The sequence below is a fragment of the Balaenoptera acutorostrata genome, chromosome 4 (assembly GCF_949987535.1).
Source record: "Balaenoptera acutorostrata chromosome 4, mBalAcu1.1, whole genome shotgun sequence".
In the NCBI taxonomy this organism is placed as follows: domain Eukaryota; kingdom Metazoa; phylum Chordata; class Mammalia; order Artiodactyla; family Balaenopteridae; genus Balaenoptera; species Balaenoptera acutorostrata.
This window is the reverse complement of record NC_080067.1, coordinates 70,869,254-70,892,317: the sequence shown is the minus strand read 5'-3', so window position 1 is coordinate 70,892,317 and position 23,064 is coordinate 70,869,254. Positions and strand designations below refer to the sequence as shown.

Genomic DNA, 23,064 nt, shown 5'->3' with positions numbered 1-23,064 from the left:
GGGGGCGCCACGTGACGGTGGCGGAGCAGGCTGTACCATCGCCCGGGGCCGGAGAGGGAGAGTCACCGTCTGGCCCCTCGAGCCTCACACCGAAACCTCCAAACCCAAGACGCCCAGCCTGTGAGGAACCCGAAATATACCGGACAGTGGAAAATATTGTGCTTTGAGGGTTTTTTATGGGCCGGAGCAGGCAAAAGTCGCGGAGAGCTGACACCGAGTCCTCCCCTGCCACGTAGCAGTGGTAAAGCCCGCAGCTCAAATTCCGAGAATTGAGCTCTGTTGATTCTTAGAACTGGGGTTCTTAGAAGTGGTGATGCAAGAAGTTTCTAGGAAAGGCCGGACACCAGGTGATTATTGCTGTTGCTGCCGCCGCTGCTGCTGCTGCTGCCGCCGCCCGCCGCTGTTTGCCGCTGGTGCCGCTGCCGCCGCCGCTGCTCATGATCATTATTTTACCTTTTAATTCTTTTTTTTCCGCTCTTGCCAAATGCTTTTGGCTACAAGTTTCCTATGTGTATCTATTGATGTAAATGTATATATTTATTTATTGTAGCTGTCAGGTGTTAAAATAAATGCCGAAGATTAGTCCCACGTCTCTCCCACTCTAGGATATAGATTTTTATATATTACTATTTTATTCTTGTTGTCTTTGAGTGAATTGGCCGGTTTGGGGAGGCTTTTGCCACCCTCCCTCGTGTTGTTTTGGTTTTTGAAAAGGAGGTGGAGGAGAGGAAGGAGGGGAATTAGGGGGGCGGCCGGAGCAGAAAGGACGAGACAGTGCTTGGGTGGGGGGGGGGGGTGATTCGGGCAAGTCTGGGGGCTGTCTGGCCCCAGACGGCGGAGAGGACGCGCGCTAGCGCTCTCGCTCTTTCTGCTGCTGCTTGCGTACGGCTTGTGATCTCGCTGGATTCGTGCGGCTGTGTTTTTTCCCTCTTTTCTCGCTTGCAAACTGCCTTCCTTGCTCCCTCGCTCCAGCCTTGCCTTCCCTCCCTCCCTCCTCCTTTCCCTCGCCTCTCCTTCCTTCCCCTCTCCCGTCCTTCTTGGTCACTCCGGGAGGCGAGGAGGGAGGCTGCCCGCTCGCTCGCCCCGCTGGCTCCCTTCCACCGGCCTTGGTCCTCTAGATTCCCTACCTCCGAGCCGAGATTTGGGAGGAAAAATGCAAGCGAACTCCTCGTTTTGTTTTTGTTTTTTGTTTTTCACAAACCCAGTTGAAGTATGGGTTCTACTCTTTCTTTTCAGAGCCGTGATCTTCCTAACGAGATCCGAGTGTTTTGGTGTCCCCTTCCCCTGCGTTTTGGGGGAGGTTTAGCTTGCCTGGGGGCGGGGATGTTGAATACTTTGAAAATTATTCTTTCTTGGTTGCAGTCTAGGGAGTCGGGAAGCCCCGCGCGCTCCCTCTCCCCATCGTGGGGAGAGAAGCTTGTGGCGGGACGGGGATTTGGGGGGGTGGGTGGGAAAGGGGTGCGCGTTTGCACCTGCGGTGCTGTTCAGCGTGCGGGGACTCCGGGAACCTTCGCAGGACGGCCCAGCCAAGCGGGAAGGTGGCGGGATTTCTGGCGGTCGCGGTGTTTGTATTTTGGGCGCTTCGTGACTCGGTGTTAGCTACCAATGGCTGTTCCTCCGCTTTTCTAAATTTTATTTTTCCCATGGTGCAAGCTTTGTAAAAACAAACAAACAAAAACTGCGGGCCGGAGAGTAGCCGGCGTCAAGGCTTCAGATTTCCCCTTGCACTGGGCGAGGGGAAAAACAAACAGCCCCAGCCCGCGGTCCTACGTGCGAGACCCGGGAGGAGAGAAGGGCACTTTGTGGCCCCAGCTGGGGGATCTGGTGCGGGAGAAGGGGGCGCGGGCGCGAACGGGAGATCTTTGTGAGTGATTTTGCAAAAACGGATTGCGAGGTTGGTTGGATTTGCAACCTGTGGCTCTCCTCGAGGGAGTAAGAATGCGGGAAGGCGGCGGCGGCGGCGGCCCGGGGCGGGAGTGGGTGGGGAGTTGGAGCCTCGGAAATCGGCTGCGCTGGGGAGCAGCGGGAGCGAGGGGCCACCCCGCTGCCGGATGCAGTGACCGTGGTAAACGTCTTGAGAACTGTGGGTTGCGTTGCCTTTATGATGCCGTATTATCTTGGAACTCTGGCCAAAAATGGAACTAGTGTGGCAATAATGAGTTTTAAAATCTATACTATGGAAAACAAGTACACAAACCTACAAATTAAAAGAAAGCATGAAAAAGACCCTTTTTATGTTGTGCACTCTCTCGAAATGTTTGACTTGGTGGTGGGGGTCCTGACAGCTAAGCCGAAAGAATGACCCCAAAGTGGGTGCTCAAAGTCCAGAGCTGTTACTGGGTCCCTGACCTCTTCTGTGAGCTGGCCATCCCCCCCAGGAAACTGATTTAATCTTTTATGGATTTTTTGTTCAGTTTATAGTTTCCAGGAGGTAAATCTTGTAATGCTTTGCTCTTTTTCTTTTAAAGTAAAATGTCAGTAGATGCATTTTTTTACTTAAAAAAAAAAAAAAGTAAAAAGAAAAAAAGTGGGGCAGGAGAGAAGGAACCAGGGAAAGGGCTGTTTAGAAATACAGTTTGTGGCTCTGAGCGATGCCACCGGCTTCCTCTACAGAGACTGCCAGTTTCCCTTTTTCTTTGCAAGGTGTGTGTGGTTTTAATAAATAACTTTAAAAAAAAGTAAGAGGGGGGCCCGCAGGATCGGTCAGGAGACAGGTATCTATTTTGCTCATTATTTACTACTAAGAGCCTTTGGCACTGGAACAAAACCTCGTAAATCTGCAACCCAAGTTGAAGTTCATCTGGCCCTAGTCCACCCGCTATTCCTGGAGGTAGCAAACATGAGCTCAGAGGAACGAGGTGAAATCACATTCTTGCTTTAAAATATATGTGTTTTTTTTTTTAAAGGAGAAAAGATATTTGTCTCTGGGGGAGGAGGAAATGGAAAGGGAGTACCAGGAGATGGGCATTCCCTTGCTAAAATGACTGTAGTTGAGTCTTCAGGCCAAAATAGAAACCTTAAGATGGGAAATAGTCCTCCCTCCCCCCACTTATAAATAGAAGGTTCCAATATCCTATTTGGAAGATTTCCAATACTGCAGGCCCAAGCATTGACTGGTTTTAAGGGTCTGTTGGTAGCGACGATAAGGCTAGTAGCTGTTTGTAAAAACCGGGCAACTTGAAGAAGGCAGCTAGAAGTGGGAATTCTCCAATTGGCCATTTCCTCTATGCTCAGTTTTGAAGGGTTCTACCCTTTGCTTTCTTGAAAAGCCTGTCCCATTTTTATTGTGGGTTTGGTTGACGGGAATGGGACTCTAAACTCTTAAGCTGTCGTTTGCTGAGCCTTAAAGAGTTCCAGTTATTGGTTGAGTAAATGGTAGCCATGGCTAGATGTCAAAATTCTTCCTTCCCTCTCTCCTTTGCCGGGTAGCCACACTCACAACCCACTTTGTTGTGAAAAATTTAGCGATTCAGAGGAGGTGGTGCGGCAGCGCCACCCCTCGGTGGGTGAAACTATCTATTTGCAAAAGTCAAATATTTGAAAAATGTTGTGAAATGACCTTATGAGGATTTTTTTTTTTTTCTTTAGGAAGGGGAGATAAAACTAGCTTTTTAAACAAGGACTTTGTAGTTGATCTCTCAAAAGGAGGGAGAAAAGCTAGGCTGGTGTCATAATAGGCGAAGTAGTTCGAGTGTGTGTGTGTGTGTGTGTGTGTGTGTGTGCGCGCGCGCGGGCGCTCTCGGGGAGGGTTGCCTGGTTGGCTTTAAGTAGGCGAGTTCTCCTGGCGGAGGTAGCCCCCCTTCCCTCTTGGACTTGACCTCTCAGGGCACCCGAATTCTGCTGTCTGTCTGATATTGAGACAAGGAGGAATGTTTTGGTGTAAAAAACCATAGCGACTGGAAGTCCTGTAGTTTTGCTGGCGGTGAAGATGGTGTATGTGGGGGTGGGTCGGGGAGGGAGGTTTGTGGATGGACTGGGGCAATGGTAGGCTGATCCGTAGCCGGGTTTGGAGTCCTCTGGGAGTCCAAGTAGTGTGGCGCGTGCCAGTTGCCTGCACTGCGCAACAAGTGGGAAAGCCGCCGCAGTGATCCGAGCGAGGGTGCTGTGTTGTGGGAAAGCTGGCCGGTTTCTCTTCGCCCCACTGGAAGCCAGGAACGGCTCCTCCCAGCCCTCCCCGCCTCCCACTCTGAGACGGGAGCCCCACCAAAAGACCAACTCGTCCCCACTCCCCCATCCCCGGCTTAGCCGAGCGCTGTTAAGCCTGCCCTTGGCCTCCAGGACCCCTTTTCTACGTGGGAATCAGTTTATTCCCGACTTTTTTGCTGGTCGACCAGTGTTTGGCAGAAAGCTCTGGTAATGCCGTCGAGTGCCTTCTGCTTTTTGAAGACATGTGCACCTTTTCTTTCTCTTCCCAATACATTCAGCCTTTCGGGCTGGAAGAATCAAGGTATATATAATACATGAACGCAGCTCCAGATACCGCGTTTCTGTTGCTAGAGGCCTGAGCATCGGGAATAAGGAATTACATCTAGTAAATTCAGTGTTTTCCAGCTTTGCCCTATAGAGGCACCCCCCCCCCTCCCTTGAGAGACAACAACAGCAAAAAGGTGGGGGGCAGTCGGGTGTGAAAGGCTGTGGTCGCGCGGCGATTTTCTCACGGACTGAGTCCGCCACCTAGTGGTAGGTCCTGGCTGAGTTCCCCGCCTAGGGCAGTGGACCGACCGCGTCACCTACGGGTCCCCAAGTATCCCAACCAGGTGCTAGGACTGACAGAGGGAGGGTACCCTCCAATGAGGATGACACCCAACCTCCAAAGTTTTGGTACGATGGATGAAAATTAGAAAGCCTGCGGATGCTTGCTTCATCCACAGCCACTCAGCGACTGGCATCTGCCTCCGCTAAGAGAACCAAGAAGTACCGGGTTCTGAAAACACGATTTCCCAGTCGCTGTGGCCTCTCCCCCGGAAAAGTCAATAGTGGAGGGATGCCACAGGGGCTCTAGGACATATATCGCTTTACAATTGAGGAAACAGGCCTGATGAGAGTGTTAATGGTGAGTTAGTGACCTAACCGGAACCAGATTTTAAGCTTCTGAATTCCAGGTCAGTGACTTAAAAGTCAAAGGCGAGTTTATCTCCGCCCCTTTGAGTTATCTAAGAGAAAGGAGCAGAAGTCAGAGGGAGCCATGATTTTAACCTCTTAGGTAACCATTGTTGGAAAGGGTTCCCCAGCTGTCTCCGAGGAATTTGTTTAGAAAGCATGGCCCAAGATTTTCAGTAACAGGCATGAAAAAGCCTAGGGTAGTGCTCAGGGGTGGGGGTCTCAGTTCTTGGGAGGGGGCTGTGTGTGTGTTAGGGCGTGATTAAAGCCCAGTCCCTAGACTTGCAGAGATGCACCTCGCTGCTCCCGAGGCTCGCATTTGGATCCTGAAATAGCTCTCTTCCCCTTCTTTCCAAACTTTGCTTAGTGGCTTGGCGAGAAATCAATTGTGTGTGTGGGTCCTATGGACAGGCAGAGTGAAATCCACAGCAGCTTCTCAGCAAAGTTTTCTTTCTCGGAGCTCAAAATTTAAGATGGCAAACGCGCGACTGCGTGCTGGCGACCCCTAGCGACCGCAGGCGCTCACACCCGCGGGAGAAGCCGTTGTTTCCACCGCCCTGGTCCGCCGGAATCGAGTTCCGCCTCTCCCGCTGCGGGAGCTGTTGGAGGCCGCGTCGGAGAAATGCGCCTCTGTTCGGGTTGGAAACGAATCTGGGGACGTGTTTGAAGAGCGGTCAAGTTTGACTCATCGCTTTCCAAGGACAGTTAGTGCCTTCCATCTTCATTAACGTGAATAAAGACCTTGGCTGACTTCTGTCCAGATCGGATTTTTAAAGGCATTGTTTGCCTGGGGAGATCATGCCTGTCCTCTCTCCCGCCAGACCTTTTGCAAAGGCCGAGCCCAGTCCAGCCAGGATGGCCAAAATATCTTTGCTCGTGGTCTGCTGGCATCGACTGCCGGCCCTTTCTGGAAGGCCGTCACGAGCTGGGCGCCTGGGGAGCGTCCCTTCTGCAGCTCCTCTTCAGATCTTGATGATAAAACACATCCCTCTATTTTATTGCATTTCCTAGAAGCTTGCAGGCTTGCAAGAGCGCTGTTGGCAGGAAGTGTGATAGAAATGAAAGTCAGGACATAATGTCCCTGAACACCTCCTCGGTCACCCAAAGCGGCTGCCGAGGCCACCGCGTTATCAAATTCACTTTCATCCACTGTCTTCCTACCCTCCCGCCCCCCAGCCAAGAGCGCGAGGAGTGTTTCTCCCCCAAAACAAAAACAACTCGGCGGTTTGACCCTACCCCGCCACCTCCAGATCACCATGGCTAGACCCGAGCAGCTCATTAGCTGAGACGCTGCGGAGAAAGGGAGCGCTCAGGAAGGAGCCCTAATGCTGGTTCCACTGCGGCAGCTCCAGCCTTATTAAAATCCCCCGTCCCTGCCCCTAAAGAGTGCTTTGCACTTCCAGATTCTCCTTTGGATTTCTCAACGAGTTATTGGAGTTATTAGATTACCAATAATCCAAAACCCGAACGGGATATTGAAGGGGGAAGCGCGGAAGGCATTCTCCAAATCGGGAGACTTGTGTCTAAACTAGGTCAATGGGAAGGAGGGGCGGGGCGACAAGGAGTTGTCGGTTTTAAGCCTTGATGGAGGGCTCCCTCTAGTGTTAGGCAGCGGTAAAACATGATTAGGTTTGAGCTAGTCCCGGAACCACGGGACTCCTAATTTCCAATAAGTGCATTTACTTAATTTTAGCTTCCCTTCCTAGATTCTCATCCCATCCCATATTAAATTTCAGCCTTCGCTTTCACCTTTATCCCACCGGGCGAAGGGATGAGAAAGTGGGATTTTATGAAGCAAAAGAGGCCCAGTCTTTACTGACCCCGCCTCCGCTGCTGATGCGATGCGCGGCGCACTGTGACGCTACCCGCCAGTTTTAGGAGTGGACTGCGGCCTTACAGGTTGCATCTTTCGCGCCCCCTACTCCCCACCTCCCGGCCCCCACAAGTGCCTCTCGGAGCCCGATACTGAGACCGATTAGGCGATGGCGCCCAGGGATTATAATTCCGAGGAAGGCCACGGGAAGGCGAGGCCACCTTGGAGCGCGCCCATGAACGCGATAGGGTTTGCGCCCAGGCCCCTGCCGAATCCCGACCTTTTCTCCATGGTTTCGGAGAAATCGGATTCGGAAATTCCGAAATCTGGCCAGGTTCGGCCTGACAGCTCCTATTCTAAAGATCTTAGGCGGAAACCGAACCGAGCTGGGTTCGCCTTCTTGCCAACGTAGGCGGAAGGGGCTTTCGGTTTAGTTTTCTTCCAACTCGGCTGGGGCGCGCTGGATGGAGACCCTCAGTCCTCGGGACTCCATCTTTTTGACCTTGAGGCCTCGCCTAACCACTCCCTTTAAAACAGGGGGAGGGGCGGGGGGCAAGCAAAATGAGAGAAAGAGAGAGAAAAAAAGACACACCAGGCAAACAAACACCGGAATTCGGCAACTTGAAGTCATGAAATAAGCCTGGGATTGGACTCGAAATCCTGGGTTCTAGACCAGCTGTGCCTGACTGTCCCTATTTATAAAATTGTTATGGGGAAGGGGTTGAACTAGTGAACTATAGGAGTCCAGGACCGGGAGCGGACGAGGTATTTAGGGGAAAGTGTGCCGTATTCCTCGCAAGCCTCCTCCCCGGGCGCCCACCCCCTCCGCCAACCTCGCCGGGTGAATCCCCGGCGGCCCGCGCGGCGCAGGCTGCGATCCTGGCGGCCGTCCGGGCCGGCAGCTTCCTGGAAAGTTACTTCTCGTTGGAGCCGGCGATAGGCAGAGAGTGTTCTTTGAAATCCGCTGAGTTGAGATCGACTACGTTCCGGGAATGAGAGGGTTGTGCCATTCCCCTCACTGCCCCCTGCCTTGACGGCGTAACAGGAAAAAAAAAAAAAAAAAAAGAAAGAAAAAAGGCACACATAATGTTCGTTACCGAGGTGCACGAAAAGTTTTTTTTGAATGTAACCAAATTAAGGGCTGCCACCGGGGTACCGCCGGGCCTCCGCCGCGCCTGCGGGGGATTCGAGGTGGACGGGCCGCGGTGCGGGCAGCACGCCCGGGGGTGGGCGGTCCCTGGCAGACAGGTACGGTGTGACGGGGGTGGGCGAATCTGCGGATCTGCGCGGGCTTGCCCTGGCCGCAGGGCTCGAGTTTGTGCCCTTGTGTGTGAGCAAGAGACGGGGGCTGCCTCTGGAGGCGGGAGGAAAAGGCTGGGGTCTTTCATATTGGCTGGCTTCGCTCTCCTCACCTCTTGTCTCTCTCCCTCTCCTTTCTGCTGTCTTCTTTCTCTTTGACTTTTTTTTTTTTTTTGGAGGGGGAGTTCCCTCTTTTTTTCTTCTTCAAACCCTTTAAAGGATCTGCCTTCTCAAGGTGCCTCATTGAAAATACACAGGGAAAGCGCCAAAGGAGAGGACGTGTGTGGGGTGGAAAAGACCATGTTTAACTCTCACTTGGTGGTTTCCGCGACTGGGGCTGGCTGGGGTGGGGAGAGTCCACGTCTGGGCCCTTGCAGATGTCAGTTTCTCCTTGACAGCTCTGCTGTCTTGGTTGTTTCTGTGGAATGAGTCTTGTGTTTGGCATTGGTGGGATGGCCGAAGCTAGGAGACGGGGTTTGTCCCGGGCTTTGCTTGGAATTAGTTCTGAGATCTTGGGCAAGACATCCCCTGGCGCCTCAGTGTCGTCCCAGGAAATGGGGGCTGTTATTGTTATCAGCCACAATAATGGATGGGAAAGAGCTGAGTGGTCCTGAAAAACAAACCAGATGCTGTAGTGCTCCCACACCTGCAGCATCTAGAGGGCGGCAGCGTTGCCCACACCCAGTGTAACCCACATACTCACTAGTTGTGGGGCTCCGAAGACAACGCTAGCTGAGAAAGGAGTGGACTTAATAAGGACTGGGGCCTTAGTATATGCGCATTGTTTTAGGTCAAGCCAGACTGAGAGGTTTACAGTGGAAAGTGCCCAGCCTAGGGCCTGGCTGACAGTGAACCCAGGGGAATTGTTTTGTTTGTTTGTTTCATTCCGCATCTGGAGTGAGTCATTGCCACTTGTCAAGGTGAAATGGCAAATCTGGGCTTCCTGTGGTTCCAAAAGTCTGTGACTGGAAATCCACAGGCAAGATGGTGTTTGAAGCTTGTTCCAGGGCAGCCTTAGGTATTCCAGAAGGGTTGAGGGATCTCTTCCATGGGGGAAGAGGGGAAGGTTTATAAATAAACCTCACATGTGTCTTCAGCATTCGTTTTCCAAGGAGACCATCGTCGGACTTTGGGTAGGACCCATTCAGTGTATCTCTCTTTGCCCATCTTGAGTTAGAATGGGGAGAGGAGGAAATAAATAGGTTCTTTTGTCTTTTTCTATCCTCTCCCTTCCCCCATTTCCTTCCCCTGTCCCCACTCACTCACATGCACACATTAACCTTGAAGCCGATGAGATTGAGTGACTGGCACTTGGGACCACAGAGAAATGTCAGAGTGTTTGGTTACAGACTCAAGGAAACCTCTCATTTTAGAGTGCTCATTTGGTAAGACTCAGCAGCCTGGAATGGGGGCAAAGTGCTTGTGTGAGGGAAGGAACTTAAAAATGAGATTCACCCACATCAGGGTGCTGTCTTGCATGTTCTACAGCACGTAGGCTGATTTGGAAAGGGAACAGGAATTTAAGCCAGAAGACCTAGGGCCAGGTCACTCACCATTTATGTGGCCCAATATGACCTCCCTGGCCTCGGGCCCCTTTTCCCGGAAGATAACTCTAAAGGGCTACACTTTAAAAGAAGTCGTGCATGGGGGGGGGGGGGGGGGTTTCAAATATTGTTTTGTTTTGCAGCCCACATGTGATCAGAAATGAGAGTCTTTCACCTATGCTTTAAATTATTTTGTTTTAGAGAAACCAATTTGGAGAGGGTCCATATTTCCTAAGCGCTTCCTGGCCAGGTCTCAGTCAAACCACACAGTTAAATCTTTCACCAGCAGGGGGAAGCACAAACTTGGAAGTTTGTAGCCCTGTATCTGATCTTAGACCCAAGAGGGATGGGAGGGGAAATTTCAAAAAAGGAGAGAAGAGTAGATATACCATCTCAGGTTGTATTCTGCAGATTCCTTATTCCGTCTTAAGTGTTTCAGCTAGTCAGGAAATACTGCCTAGCTGTTTGTCCGGAGCAAGCCACTTGAACCCAAGTCTCAGTTTTGTCATCAGTGAAATAGGGATAAAGATGTTGACCCTGTTGGCCTTGTGGAATCATTCTAGACCTTGAAAGATAATATTTTAGCAGTTTTTGAAAAGCATCCAGAGTTTTTAGGCCCCTGAAGGATCATTCTCATTAGTAGTGAAAGAATCACTTTTATTAATTTTTTCTTTCCCATAAACTCAAGGGCCTTTGGATGGCATACATTTTTTACTCTGAGAGAGGAAATAAATGTGTCTATGTATGTGTAATTAATGTATGAAATTGTATTCCCAGTACTCAGGGTAAAAACATTATTATCGCATGGCTTTGGATGCCCGTTGTTTCCGTAAGAGCCGAGCTGGAAAAAATGTTTGCTAGCTTGTGGTAAAACCGCACCAGCTGGCAGGCTGCAGCTATCAAAGTAAAACTAAATATGTGTGTCCTAAAATAAGACTATAGTGGACAATCTTACATTCATTAAATCAATTTCTGTTTGCTTTTTCTCTTCCCTGCAGGTTTTAAGCAAAATTTTGGACTGTGAATCAAGGCAGTGGGTAAGTAAATTGAATTATATGCTTTACAATTTTGTGGACAAACTTTTTTTAAATTTGCCAATGCATGTGTCTCTGTGAGTGGGCCACTTTTCATGAGATGAGATAAAAGAGAGCCAATTGCCTGTCCGTCACACCCAGCCCCCACCCCTTTGCCCCTGCATTCAACGGTCCTAACACTGTGTGCGATCACTCATCCCGTTACTCGTTTCTTGGTTCACATTAATTTAGCCACCTACGATACACCAGCAAGGCGCTAGGTGCTCAGGATACAGTCAGACAATCCTGAAGCCTAGCAGGGGAGAGACAGATGGTGGCTGGGATAATGAAATGAGACGCCGATGAGAATAGCTACGATTTTTGAGAATCTACTGTGGACCAGGCACGTATCTCTAAGTTTTACAACCGCATAGGAATTACTACTCCCATTTTGGGAAACTGAAGCCCAGAAACCGTAAAACAACTTGCTCCAAGTCACACAGCCTGCAAAAGGTATGGCCCATGCGCTAACCTTCAAAGCATGCTTTCTCTCCCCTGTCACACACTCACTGCCTCTCAATGCTGGCAGCGTGTTTGGTATGTGGACAAAACATTCAACAAATATTCATTCCCTTCCTCTTTCCCCAGTAGGGTTTTCTGTTAACAAGTTGGTTAAAGATTATTAGCTCATTGTACAGACATGAAGAGTAATGCCCAGAGATGGGCCATGAATTGTTCAAAAGCAAACACAAGGGAGCAGGCTAAGCCGCCTGCTCTCACACTCCTGGTAAGAAAGAAACAGGTTCTGGAGGACTAACAGGATTCTGACCTTTTCTTTCAGGTGAAGAAAAAAAATGGCCTCGCCGGCTGACAGCTGTATCCAGTTCACCCGCCATGCCAGTGACGTTCTTCTCAACCTTAATCGCCTCCGGAGCCGCGACATCTTGACGGATGTTGTCATAGTGGTGAGCCGGGAGCAGTTCCGAGCCCATAAGACGGTCCTCATGGCCTGCAGGTGAGGGGTCTGGAAGCGGAAGGCGGACGCTGGATAATAAGGGGAGCGATGGTGCCGGCTGCCAGTGTGGAGCGCGGAGGCCTCTGGCTGTGTTTGGGATCACATCTCATTTTTCTCCAGATCTCCAGCACATGGCCTGGCAGAGTGGGTTCCCAGGAAGCAAACGAATGAGGACACTTTCAGAAATGAAAGAGTTTCCGTTCTGTGGGAATAGAGGGAGAAGAAATCATATACTGTCTCCAGAAGAGATGTGTTTTGGGCAAACATGGAGACTAACTTCAGTGAACCAGTGAAAAAATGAAAAGTGAAAGCGAGTTTTAAAATATTTTAAGCAAGTTAATTTGAGATCTTTTGCTCTTTTTTTCTGTGACTGTATTTATTTATACCATGACTATATTTCTATGGGTGTTTCCGAGCATATGTAAGTTGGTGAAAGTGAGCTGGCTAATTCTTCATACTTGTCAAGTATTTCAAGTGTTCAGAGCAATTTATGTTACAGCACCTCCCTGGATCACCATAGTGGCCTGTGTTATGGATGGCACGATTAGCTTCATTTCATAGATGATAAAATGAAGACAGTCATAGGTGAACTGATGTAGAGCCAGGGATTTTGATTGCTAGTAGAGGACTTATTCAACATCTACAACAAGCACCTTTGTTTTAAATAGTGGAGAGGTTTATATAGAGAGAAAAATAATAGCTAACGCTAACCGAATGCTTACTACGTGCCAGGCATCAATCTGTCCCCTTTACATTCTCATTCTTGCCACAGGCCTGTAAGGGAGACACTCTTGTTTCTGCTTTGCAGAGAAGGAAACCAAGGTGCAGAGAAGTGAAGTCTCTTACCCAAGGTCGCCTAGCTACCTACTGGGTGAAGTCTAGCTCACTTCTGGCAACACGCTCAGAAAGAGTAGAATCCAGATGACAGTCCAGAATTCTGGCCTCTCACTGAGTGCTCTTTCCTCTACCAGACATCATGGTACCTGGAGGCATGGCTTGACACTGACTTGGCTCTCCTAGGAGTATTGACCTTATGATAGTCTATGGACTTTTAGAAAATCAGTAAACTGTAGATGTAGGCATCATTTTATTTGTCATCAATACGCAATTTGCTTCTAAAAAAATACAATAAGATTTTACAAATAAGGATAATTTGGTGGAACAAGAAAAGAAATGCTTATCCCAAAGATATAGACTCAAAATAGTTACTGCAAATGAGTGCTAAATTTAGCTCTGGTAAGCTGTGCAGTTAAGACCAAAAGAATACAGGTTCTGTGACTCTGTGAAAATCACTTGACCTCTTTGATCTTAGTTCCCCCGTTTGTAAAGGGAGAGAAGGATAGAATCTGCCTTGCAGGGTTGTGAGGAGCACGGGATAGGGTATGTAAAGTGTGTAATGACTCTCTGGGATTTAGTAAATTCTCCATAAATGGCAGCTGTTATTAATTGCCATGGAAGCTCTGAAGCTAGGTCCAGGGGAGAGGGGCTGAGCGTCCGTGCTGACTATAATTGATAACAGTTTCTATGTGTCTGTTATAGTGAGACATTTCTTTCTTTTACAGTGGCCTGTTCTACAGCATCTTCACAGACCAGCTGAAATGCAACCTCAGTGTGATCAACCTGGATCCTGAGATCAACCCGGAGGGGTTCTGCATCCTCCTGGACTTCATGTACACGTCTCGGCTCAATCTGCGGGAGGGCAACATCATGGCCGTGATGGCCACAGCTATGTACCTGCAGATGGAGCATGTTGTGGACACTTGCCGGAAGTTCATCAAGGCCAGGTGAGCTGCCGCCCGGATGGAAGCCTTGGAGATGGAAGGGATCAGACAGGGTCAGAAACGCTTGATAATGCTTGCACGCAGAAAAAATAATCCACTGTGATACACTACAGCCTACCTTTCCACTGCTTTTGCACACTTCTGCTACCTAGGTATGCCGTGTGCATCCCCACTTCTTGCTTCCTTCCATTCACTTGATAGACCCTTTCCTCCCACCCATCCTGCAAGACCACGCCTGGATGCCAGCTTCTTCACAGACGTTTGTGCAGTTATCACTTTACTGTTTCCTCAGCTCTTCAGCTGTGTCTGAAAGCCTTTTGCCTGTCTTTTAGGCTTTGCCTCTGTTTTCACTATTTGCATACATGTTTTGGTTCTCCTTTAGGCTTCCACTGTAACTATTTACATATGCCCCTTAGTTCCCCCACCAGACTGTGGGCTGCTTTACTCATCTTTTATGTCACCCTGCTCCTACTAGAGAGAACATTTATTGAATTAAATTGGGTTCACTGGATCTAGCCCCCTACCTGAGGGCTGGTAAGACATGACTATCACGGAAAGATGGGGAACCTGAGAGCCAAAGAAGGGAAGAGCTTTGCTAAGTGGGACAGAGACTTGGGCCTTGACTTCTGTAGAACCGTTTGATTCAGCTACTCCAGGGTAATTGCATCCCTTCTCAGACAGAAAGGTTTCCGGCCTCTGTTTGAACATCTCCAGGAGCCAGGAACTCAGTGTTCCCAGAGCCATGCCATGCAGTTCTCCCTTGGATAGGAGAGTTGAAATCTTCTTTACGGCGAGTTGAAATCTGGCTCCCTTCACCTTCACTCCCTGGTTCTAGCTCTGTTAACTGCGGTCAGACTGAGCTGGCCTATTTTTCACCCACATGATGTCCCTTCAAGTATACGCAGCTTGAGCTCTTTGTCTCCTGTGGGTGATAATGGTGGCAAGATCATCATTATGAATGCTTTCTCTGGGTCAGGCCTTGCGCTTGGAGCGTTCAGTAACTTGCTCCAGGTCACAGAGCTGCTGAGTGGCACAGCGGAGACTGGAAACCAGGTCTGGCGGCTGCAGAGCCAGGGCTTCCTACGCTGGCACGGTGCTGCCTGTTCTCCAAAGTAAACTTCCCCACGGCTCCAGGCAGTATGTAGAGCGAGTCCCTTCTTCACAGGGCACCAGTATGACAATGACCCTCCAAACATGTGGCACCAACATCGTATAAATTCTTCCCTCCCTGAAGCTCAGTTTCCAGGTGTGTAAAATGGAGACAGTAATTCCTGATTCACATCCCTTCTGTAAGGATGAAATGAGATAAGGACTCTGACAGCTTTATATTCTATAACATTTGAATAATTATAGATTCATGCGTATGTATACATATGGGACCTAAACATACAAAATCACGTCTAAACAGGCACTGATTGTGTGGGTAACTCACTTCCCTTCTCTGGGCTTTGTTTCCCCAGCTGTGGGCTAGATTGCTAGACTTTTAGCGGAACTGCCTTGTAACTGCAAGTGTTCCCCTACTCCAGGGCCACATCGCCCATGTCTGGCTGACTCAAGTGCAAATGTGGTTTCATAGACCAGTGTCACTTGGAAGGTTCTGATTTGGAGGCCGGGGTCTTCTCTCTTTTTGCTCCTGCAGTGAAGCAGAGATGGTCCCTGCCATGAAGCCTCCCCGTGAAGACTTCCTGAACAGCCGGATGCTGATGCCCCAAGACCTCATGGCCTATCGGGGCCGGGAGGTGGTGGAGAACAGCCTGCCCCTGAGGGGCGCCCCTGGCTGTGAGAGCAGAGCCTTCGCCCCCAGCCTGTACAACGGCCTGTCCACGCCGCCAGCCTCGTACCCCGTGTATGGCCACCTTCCGGTCAGCAGCTTCCTCTTCTCCGACGAGGAGCTGCGGGACGCCCGGATGCCTGTGGCCAACCCCTTCCCCAAGGAGCGGACCCTCCCCTGCGACAGCGCCAGGCCAGTCCCCAGTGAGTACAGTCGGCCGGCCATGGAGCTGTCCCCCACTGTGGGCCACAACAACGTGTACTCACCCAAGGAGGCAGCCCTGGAGGAGGCACGGAGTGACATGCACTACAGTGTGGCCGAGGGCCCCAAGCCTGCCGCCCCCTCGGCCCGGAGCGCCCCATACTTCGCCTGTGACAAGGCCGGCAAAGAGGAAGAGAGGCCCTCGTCGGAGGATGAGATTGCCCTGCATTTCGAGCCGCCCAATGCACCCCTGAACCGGAAGGGTCTGGTTAGCCCGCAGAGCCCCCAGAAGTCCGACTGCCAGCCCAACTCGCCCACGGAGTCCTGCAGCAGCAAGAACGCCTGCATCCTCCAGACCTCCGGGTCCCCTCCGGCCAAAAGCCCCACTGACCCCAAAGCCTGCAACTGGAAGAAGTACAAGTTCATCGTGCTCAACAGCCTCAACCAGAATGCCAAACCAGAGGGGCCCGAGCAGGCCGAGCTGGGCCGCCTTTCCCCTCGAGCCTACACTGCCCCGCCGGCCTGCCAGCCGCCCATGGAGCCCGAGACCCTTGACCTCCAGTCCCCAACTAAGCTCAGCACCAATGGGGAGGACTCCACCATCCCACAGGCCAGCAGGCTCAATAACATCGTCAACAGGTGATTTCAGAGGCAGTCCGGACCTGGGGTCGGGGCTTACCTGGGCAGGGTTCTGGGGTCACTTCTGATGGATGCAGGGGGCTGTGTTCTGCTCTTGCCTGAAATGCTGAGCACATTGGAGCTATGGGCCAAGGCCTATTGATTGAACTGGCCTAAGTAAGGAAGGACCTTAAGCTTCGGTATATTGTCACAGAGAGAGAGAATTCCCCTCCATGGTAGATGAGCATGCCAAGAATCCCAAGCTCCTGCAATCTCTGTGGCAGGGGGTAGTCCTCTTACTTGCCTTGGACCGCAGGAGGCTGTGGACTGTGGCACTGCGGGGAGGAAACTGGGCCCGGGAGTGGAGTTCGGGCTCAGTGTGGCCCCCGTCCGTGATCTCGATGTGTCTGCTATTTGGAGGGAGGCTTGGGGACAAATAACTCTGTGGCTCGAGATTCCAAGTGGCCTCTGGGCTGCCCTGAGCACAGGGAGGAGGGGATGCGCAAAGGCCAGGCAGAGCGCCCTGCCCTGCTCCAGCTGCTGAGGCCCTTTCCTCCTCCGCACAGGTCCCTGACCGGCTCCCCACGCAGCAGCAGTGAGAGCCACTCTCCGCTCTACCTGCACGCCCCCAAGTGCACGTCCTGTGGCTCTCAGTCCCCGCAGCACGCAGAGATGTGCCTCCACGCCACTGGCCCCACGTTCCCCGAGGAGCTGGGCGAGACCCAGTCCGAGTACTCAGATTCCAGCTGCGGTGAGTGCCTCCCCCTCCCTCCCCGGGCCTCCGCCTCTGCTCCACGGGCCTTGTGTTTCCATTTTATTTACGCTGTTGTCATTGACTGGGAGAAGCCCCTGGCTGGAAGTCCATTGGCATTTAAATCACCAACCCATAGTCCCACTCTTGACCTCGTAGGGAACCAGGCTGACCAAAGCAAGGGATGGGGAATTTGAGTTAATCTGGGGGACTACAGAAGGACCACACAGCCCTTTCAGCTTCCTTCCAGCAAAGTTGGCTGTGGGGCTGGCCATAACTAGCTCCCAGAGCCTTCTCAGGCCCTCTGGACCCAAACTGATTAGTGTGCATGTTGGTTCACCCTGCTAGGCTATACGTTCTAGAAGGAGAAGCATCCGGCCTTATTCATGCCAGCATTTCCCATCGGGCCTAGTGAGTCTAGCACAGAGTAGGCACTCTGTTTTTGTCAGCTGAATTCGATTAGTTGAACTGATTATTAATTGACGTTTCTGGATAGTGTGTGACTGGCCTCCCCAGGTTTTACCTCTTCCTCCAGCTCTGTCTGTAGCAGGGTAGCCCAGTGATACCTCTTCAGGGGTAAACCACCATGATGTGTCATTTCCAAATTGTTAAAACAAAAGAGAAAATTAGTTATTTACACTGAGAGGCTTGGCACAGGGTCATGGACCGATAGTTGGGAGAGCAGGGACTGTCCCCTCCTGGCCCCGTGGCCATTTGCCTTTGCTCTACACTCCAGTTCCTTCTCTCTGGGCCTCTGTTTCTACTTCCACCATCATCTTTGGTCTCCCTATCTCAGAACTGTTTGGGAGACATGAAGTCCAGATAGGTGCAAGGGTGACCATGGTCATCGTTAATTCCTCCTTCGATGACCTCAAAGTATCTTTGACTTTGATTCATATCTTACATTCCTGTGATGCTTTATGTTATACAATGTGCTCCTGCGAGGTAGGCAGGACAGGGGTTTATTATCCTGATTTTGGAGATAGAGACACAGACAGAAGCTGTCTTACCCAAGGGCTTCTGTGTATGAATGTAAGTAGAACTATGACCTGATAAGGAAAGTCAGTCCTCAGAGCTCTCGAGAGAAGGAAGTGCCAAGCTTTCCTCAAGCTGGCTCAGGCCATGTGGGTACCTGTGGGTTTGAGTTTCCCTCCTATACCTTAATATTCAAATCTGTCCCCTTTCTCCTCCACGATCGAGACTCTAAACGCTAAGAAAAAGAGAATCCTCACAGGCCCTTTGCTCTGGGCTCCCGTGAACACTGGGCAGACAGGGCACTGGGGGCTCAGTTTGGCCCTGGGGGTAGCTCCGGAGGAGGGAGGCCTCGGAGCCCTACCTCCCTTCCTTGTGGTTCTGACGCTGGTGCCCCCTCCCACCCTCCGACAGAGAATGGGGCCTTCTTCTGCAATGAGTGTGACTGCCGCTTTTCTGAGGAGGCCTCCCTCAAGAGGCATATGCTGCAGACCCACAGTGACAAACCCTACAAGTGTGACCGCTGCCAGGCCTCCTTTCGCTACAAGGGCAACCTCGCCAGCCACAAGACCGTCCACACGGGTATGGCCCTGTACACCCTACCCCCATCCCCCGAGCTCACCAGTGTTCCCCAGGGGCAGGACGGGGAGAGCGTTCTCGAGAAAGCAGTGTAGGGCCTTGGCGCCCGGTGGGGTGAGGCAGGGAGCAGGTGCTGCCCTGGCCTGAGTGCGGGCCTAGCCCTGTCACGCCTTTGCTTAGTGACCCAGCCACTCCCCGCATCCTTTGTCTTTCCTCTGACATGCTCTGTCTTGCTTCTCCACCTTTGCTGGGGTCAGAAGTGTTAATCCCACTGTACAGGGGAAGAAACTTTGGCTGAGAGGGGCAAAGTCGATTCGGTTTTTATAAATCAGAAAAACGCTACAGGCCTCTTGATTCCCTCTAAGGGCTTGTTCCTTATCATCTCACATTCCTTTCCCAGGTAGCGCCTAATAACCTGATTGTTGTCCAAAGTTGACTCTCTCCTGGTATTTTAAATGGGTCTGTTATCCCAGAAACTTTCCATGAAGGAAGGCTCGGCCCTTCTATTGGTTTCCTCTGTCTGAGCAGCTACTCCAACTCGGGCCCCAGCTCTCTTGCAAATGGAATCCAGCTGTAGTTGCCACAAGTGGAAAAGCATGTTTGTTCTCAAAGAGAGAAACTAGAGCGGCCTGATTGTGTCTCTCTGGGGAGTGGGTTGATGACTGAATCGGTCTTACCCGAGGGAAGAGCTCGAAGAGCCTTCCCAGGTCATCTAAACTCACCCCTTGGGTTCCAGAGAGGGAAACTGAGGCCCAGAGAAGGAGAGTGACATGTCCACGTCCCACAGTTAGACAATCCCAGTGAAAAGGCTGGTTCTTGGAACCTCGCTCCCTCCTTGTCCCACGCCCTGCATCGTTTCCTTCCCTCCACGTCACCACCTGCTTCTTGACCCTGGTCATGGGCGAGGTGTGCTGGTGTGTGTGTAAGAGAGGGCTGGCAGGCAGGGGTGGCCAACCCCTGACGCCTCTCTCTGACATCTTCCAAGGGAAAGAAAGCCAAAGTGGCCCCAGGAAGGGCAGCTTGCTTTGAAATCCAGGGCCCGGGGACTGTGGAGACGTCTGCTGAGTGTGGCTTGCCTTTTCCCCTTCTCTCGGTAACAGGTGAGAAACCCTATCGCTGTAACATCTGCGGGGCCCAGTTCAACCGGCCAGCCAACCTGAAAACCCACACCCGAATTCACTCCGGAGAGAAGCCCTACAAGTGCGAAACGTGCGGAGCCAGATTTGTCCAGGTGAGTAGAGGGCGTGGGGAAGGACCCTGACCCCGGGTGCCGCTGAGAGGCTGCGGGGTGTCTGTAGCCCACCCCGGCAGAGCCTCTCAGTTCGCTCGTTGCTCTTCTGCGCAGGTGGCCCACCTCCGTGCCCACGTGCTCATCCACACTGGCGAGAAGCCCTATCCCTGTGAAATCTGTGGCACCCGTTTCCGGCACCTTCAGACTCTGAAGAGCCACCTGCGAATCCACACGGGAGAGAAACCTTACCATGTACGTTAGCCTCTCGTGGCTGCTGGCTGGCCTGGGACGGGTGGGGAGGTGGAGGGCTGAGGCCGCAGGACTGTCTGCTCTAATCTCAGGCATGCAGTGGGATGACCACTGAACTCTAATGGTCCTAAGACCTGGATTTAGGCCTGATTTTCAAAGACAATCAGCTTGACCTTGGCCTGAGTCTCAGTTTGCTCATCTTTAAAGTGGGGATGTTGGGCTAGGTAGTCTGGGCCTTAGGAAGGAGGTCTGGATTGTGAAGACATAGATATCGGAGTCATTCGTTCATTCCACAATCGCTTATTGAGTGCTTCCAACACAGCCCTAAACTGGGCTAGATGTCTACTTCAGAGGAGCTAAGGTGTTTGAGAAGGAGCAGTCAATAGAGTAGGAGGAGAACCAGAAGAATGTGGTGATACAAGGGAAAAAAAACAGAGAAAAGGCAATTGCAGGTGACCAGCAGCAAAAGGCCATGATCAGGCCATAGGAATCACAGTGTTCTAGGGCAGGGTCTCAGCCAACTATGGCTTGTGGGCTAATTTTTGAAATTCCATGAGCTAAGAATGGTTTTTATACTCTCAAACGGCTAAAAAAAAGATCAAAAGAATAATATTTTGTGACATACAAATTATATAAAGTTTAAATTTCAACGTCCACAAATAAGGTTTTGTTGGCACACAACCAGGCTCACTTGTTTACGTATGTCTCTGGCCTCTTTCACACTACAGTGCAGAGCTGAGTAGTTGTGTCAGAGAATATCAGGCCCACAAAGTGTAAAATATTTACTGTCTGGCTCTTTACAGAAACAGTTTGCCGATCTCTGCTGTAAAGGGGAAAGATCCTGGCCAGGTAGCTGAGATATCTGGGTTCTTATTCCAGCTTTGACAATGACCCTTTTTAGGGCTGTGGGCAAACCCTGACCCTCTCACTGGGCCACAGTTTTCTTTCTCTATGAAATAGTGAAGATGCTGTAGATGAGCAGTTTTCAAACTGTGCTCTTTTCAATCGTTGAGGTTCTGCAACCCCGCAGGGCAGGACTGGAATGAGACAGTAGCAGTCTCTTTCCCTTTCCAGTTTCCACTTAATTTGAAAAAAGAGTCCCATGGTTTACAGGTGTGGAAACTACTGTTATAGATGAGGCTGGCTTTGCTGAGTTTATGGCATCGCTCTAGGTTGTGATGGGCACAAGGACGAATGAATGAATCGTTAACCCGTATCGCAAATGTTAACCTGCAAAGGTGGTTATTTTCATTCAGTTGTTTATCAATCCTTGAGTGAATATCTTCTTACTTGCTTTTGTTCTTGGGCGAATGAATCATCTTCTCAGTACCTTAATTTCCTCATCTGTAAAATTAGCCTGATATTAACACCTACCTCATGGAGTTGTATTAAATTAATGGATTCCCTGAAGTGTTCAGAACAGTGCTTGGCCCATGGTGAGAGTCCAATACATATTTGCTGTTTTAATTATTTTCTGGATGTTTAGATGCACAGGAATGTCAGAGCTAAGAGTGACCTTCAGAGTATATTGACTCGGCCCCTTACAGAAGGAAAAGCCAAGGCTCAGAGAGAAGTGCCGCACTCAGGACGCACAGCAGTGGGTGTCATAGATATGAGGGGCCCTTGTCTCCCAAGACTGGGACCCTTTCTACTCACTGCCTGCCCATTTAATTTGTTTCTTTTTCTAAATTTATTTCCATTTTTATTTTAAAACATATTCTCTATATGAACATATTTTATTACACTTTTATTAGGGGATAGTTTTAGATCTATAGAAAAGTTGCAAAAATAGTATGAAGAGTTCCCATATGCACCCAGTTTCCCCTGTTGCTAACGTCTTATTACTAGGGTACATTCATCACAACTAATGAACCCATTCTGGTATGTTATTATTAACTGAAGTCCATACTTTATTTGGGTTTTCTTAGTTTTTACCTAAAATGTTTTTCTGTTCCAGGATTGCATCAGGTTACCCCATTACATTTAGTCATCCATTTTACTTTTAAAGAACTTTCCCACTAAAACCATTATCATCCATTCATTGAATCAAAGCAAGAAACAGCTCTACTTGCTAATGCCTTGTTAGCTGATCCGAGGTATACACACTAACTTAAAGGAATATAACTGCATTTTTAAAGCATATCCTAGATTCCAGAATTTTCATGAATTCAGACGGTTCTAATCCATTTATCCAAATGTGTTCAGATTTATTGCATAATTGTCTGAGGTATATTCTATTAGGAACTGGGAAGATTACAAGGTTTAGTAAGAAGTGATCACCACCATCAAAGGATTCCCTACCTGAGAAGGATGCTAATGCATGGGATGGCATTATATGGCAAGGCTAGAAATCTTACAGAAGTCAAAGGAAAGAGGGATTATTTTCATCCTTGAGGGATTCAGGAAAGCCTTAAAAATTTGGGGAGTCTGCATCGGAACTGCGTTTTTGGTTTAGACTTGAACTTGTGGAGCTGAAGCAGGGAAATGCATCTCAAGCAGGGTAAAAGCATGACCAACACTTTGGAAAGCAAGGAAGGGACATTTGTACACAACTTACGTGTCCCTTAGCAGAAGCCAGAATTCATGTGGGTTCTCAAACTGGCCTTCCAGAGGGAAGAGCTGCCCCATCCCTTGAAGGGAGAATCTCCTTCTCAAGGTCCTTGAGTAATCACATGTGTCTTGAGTTGATGACTAACAGTCTGCCTCTGGTGCTCTTCCAGTGTGAGAAATGTAACCTGCATTTCCGTCACAAAAGCCAGCTGCGTCTTCACTTGCGCCAGAAGCACGGTGCCATCACCAACACCAAAGTGCAATACCGTGTGTCCGCCACTGACCTGCCCCCGGAGCTCCCCAAAGCCTGCTGAAGCATGGAGTGTTGATGCTTTCCATTCGAGCCCCTTCTCAGAATCTACCCAAAGGATACTGTAACACTTTACCACATTCATCCCATGATGTAGTGCCTCTTTCATCCACTAGTGCAAATCATAGCTGGGGGAGTGGGGGGGGTGGGTGGGGGAGGGGCGGGGGGAGGGGGAAGCCAAGGCCGCTCCCCTCCCCCACTGCCGTAAAACATTAAGAAAATAATACTGCTTCTTCTCCTATGTGTAAGGCGAACCACGTCAGCAAA

The 23,064-nt window shown here is 50.3% G+C and overlaps 1 protein-coding gene across 4 annotated transcripts; it reads left to right on the top strand.

Moving 5' to 3' along the window:
• The first annotated feature begins 220 nt into the window (after window positions 1-220).
• Window positions 221-22,934, top strand: BCL6 (BCL6 transcription repressor). Of its 4 annotated transcripts, XM_057545237.1 has the most exons (11): window positions 8,174-9,345; window positions 9,500-9,597; window positions 10,755-10,793; window positions 11,617-11,784; window positions 13,347-13,568; window positions 15,205-16,176; window positions 16,722-16,906; window positions 18,293-18,460; window positions 19,558-19,688; window positions 19,803-19,940; window positions 22,658-22,934. In XM_057545237.1, the coding sequence occupies exons 4-11, from the start codon at window positions 11,624-11,626 to the stop codon at window positions 22,799-22,801; spliced, it is 2,121 nt and encodes a 706-aa protein (XP_057401220.1). In that variant the 5' UTR covers window positions 8,174-9,345; window positions 9,500-9,597; window positions 10,755-10,793; window positions 11,617-11,623; the 3' UTR covers window positions 22,802-22,934. The 4 variants fall into 4 exon arrangements, with proteins under 4 accessions (XP_007195291.1, XP_007195293.1, XP_057401220.1 ...); XM_007195229.3 differs by lacking the exons at window positions 8,174-9,345; window positions 9,500-9,597 and adding an exon at window positions 221-347 and having other exon boundaries at window positions 11,611-11,784; XM_007195231.3 differs by lacking the exons at window positions 8,174-9,345; window positions 9,500-9,597 and adding an exon at window positions 222-347.
• The last annotated feature ends 130 nt before the right edge of the window (window positions 22,935-23,064 follow it).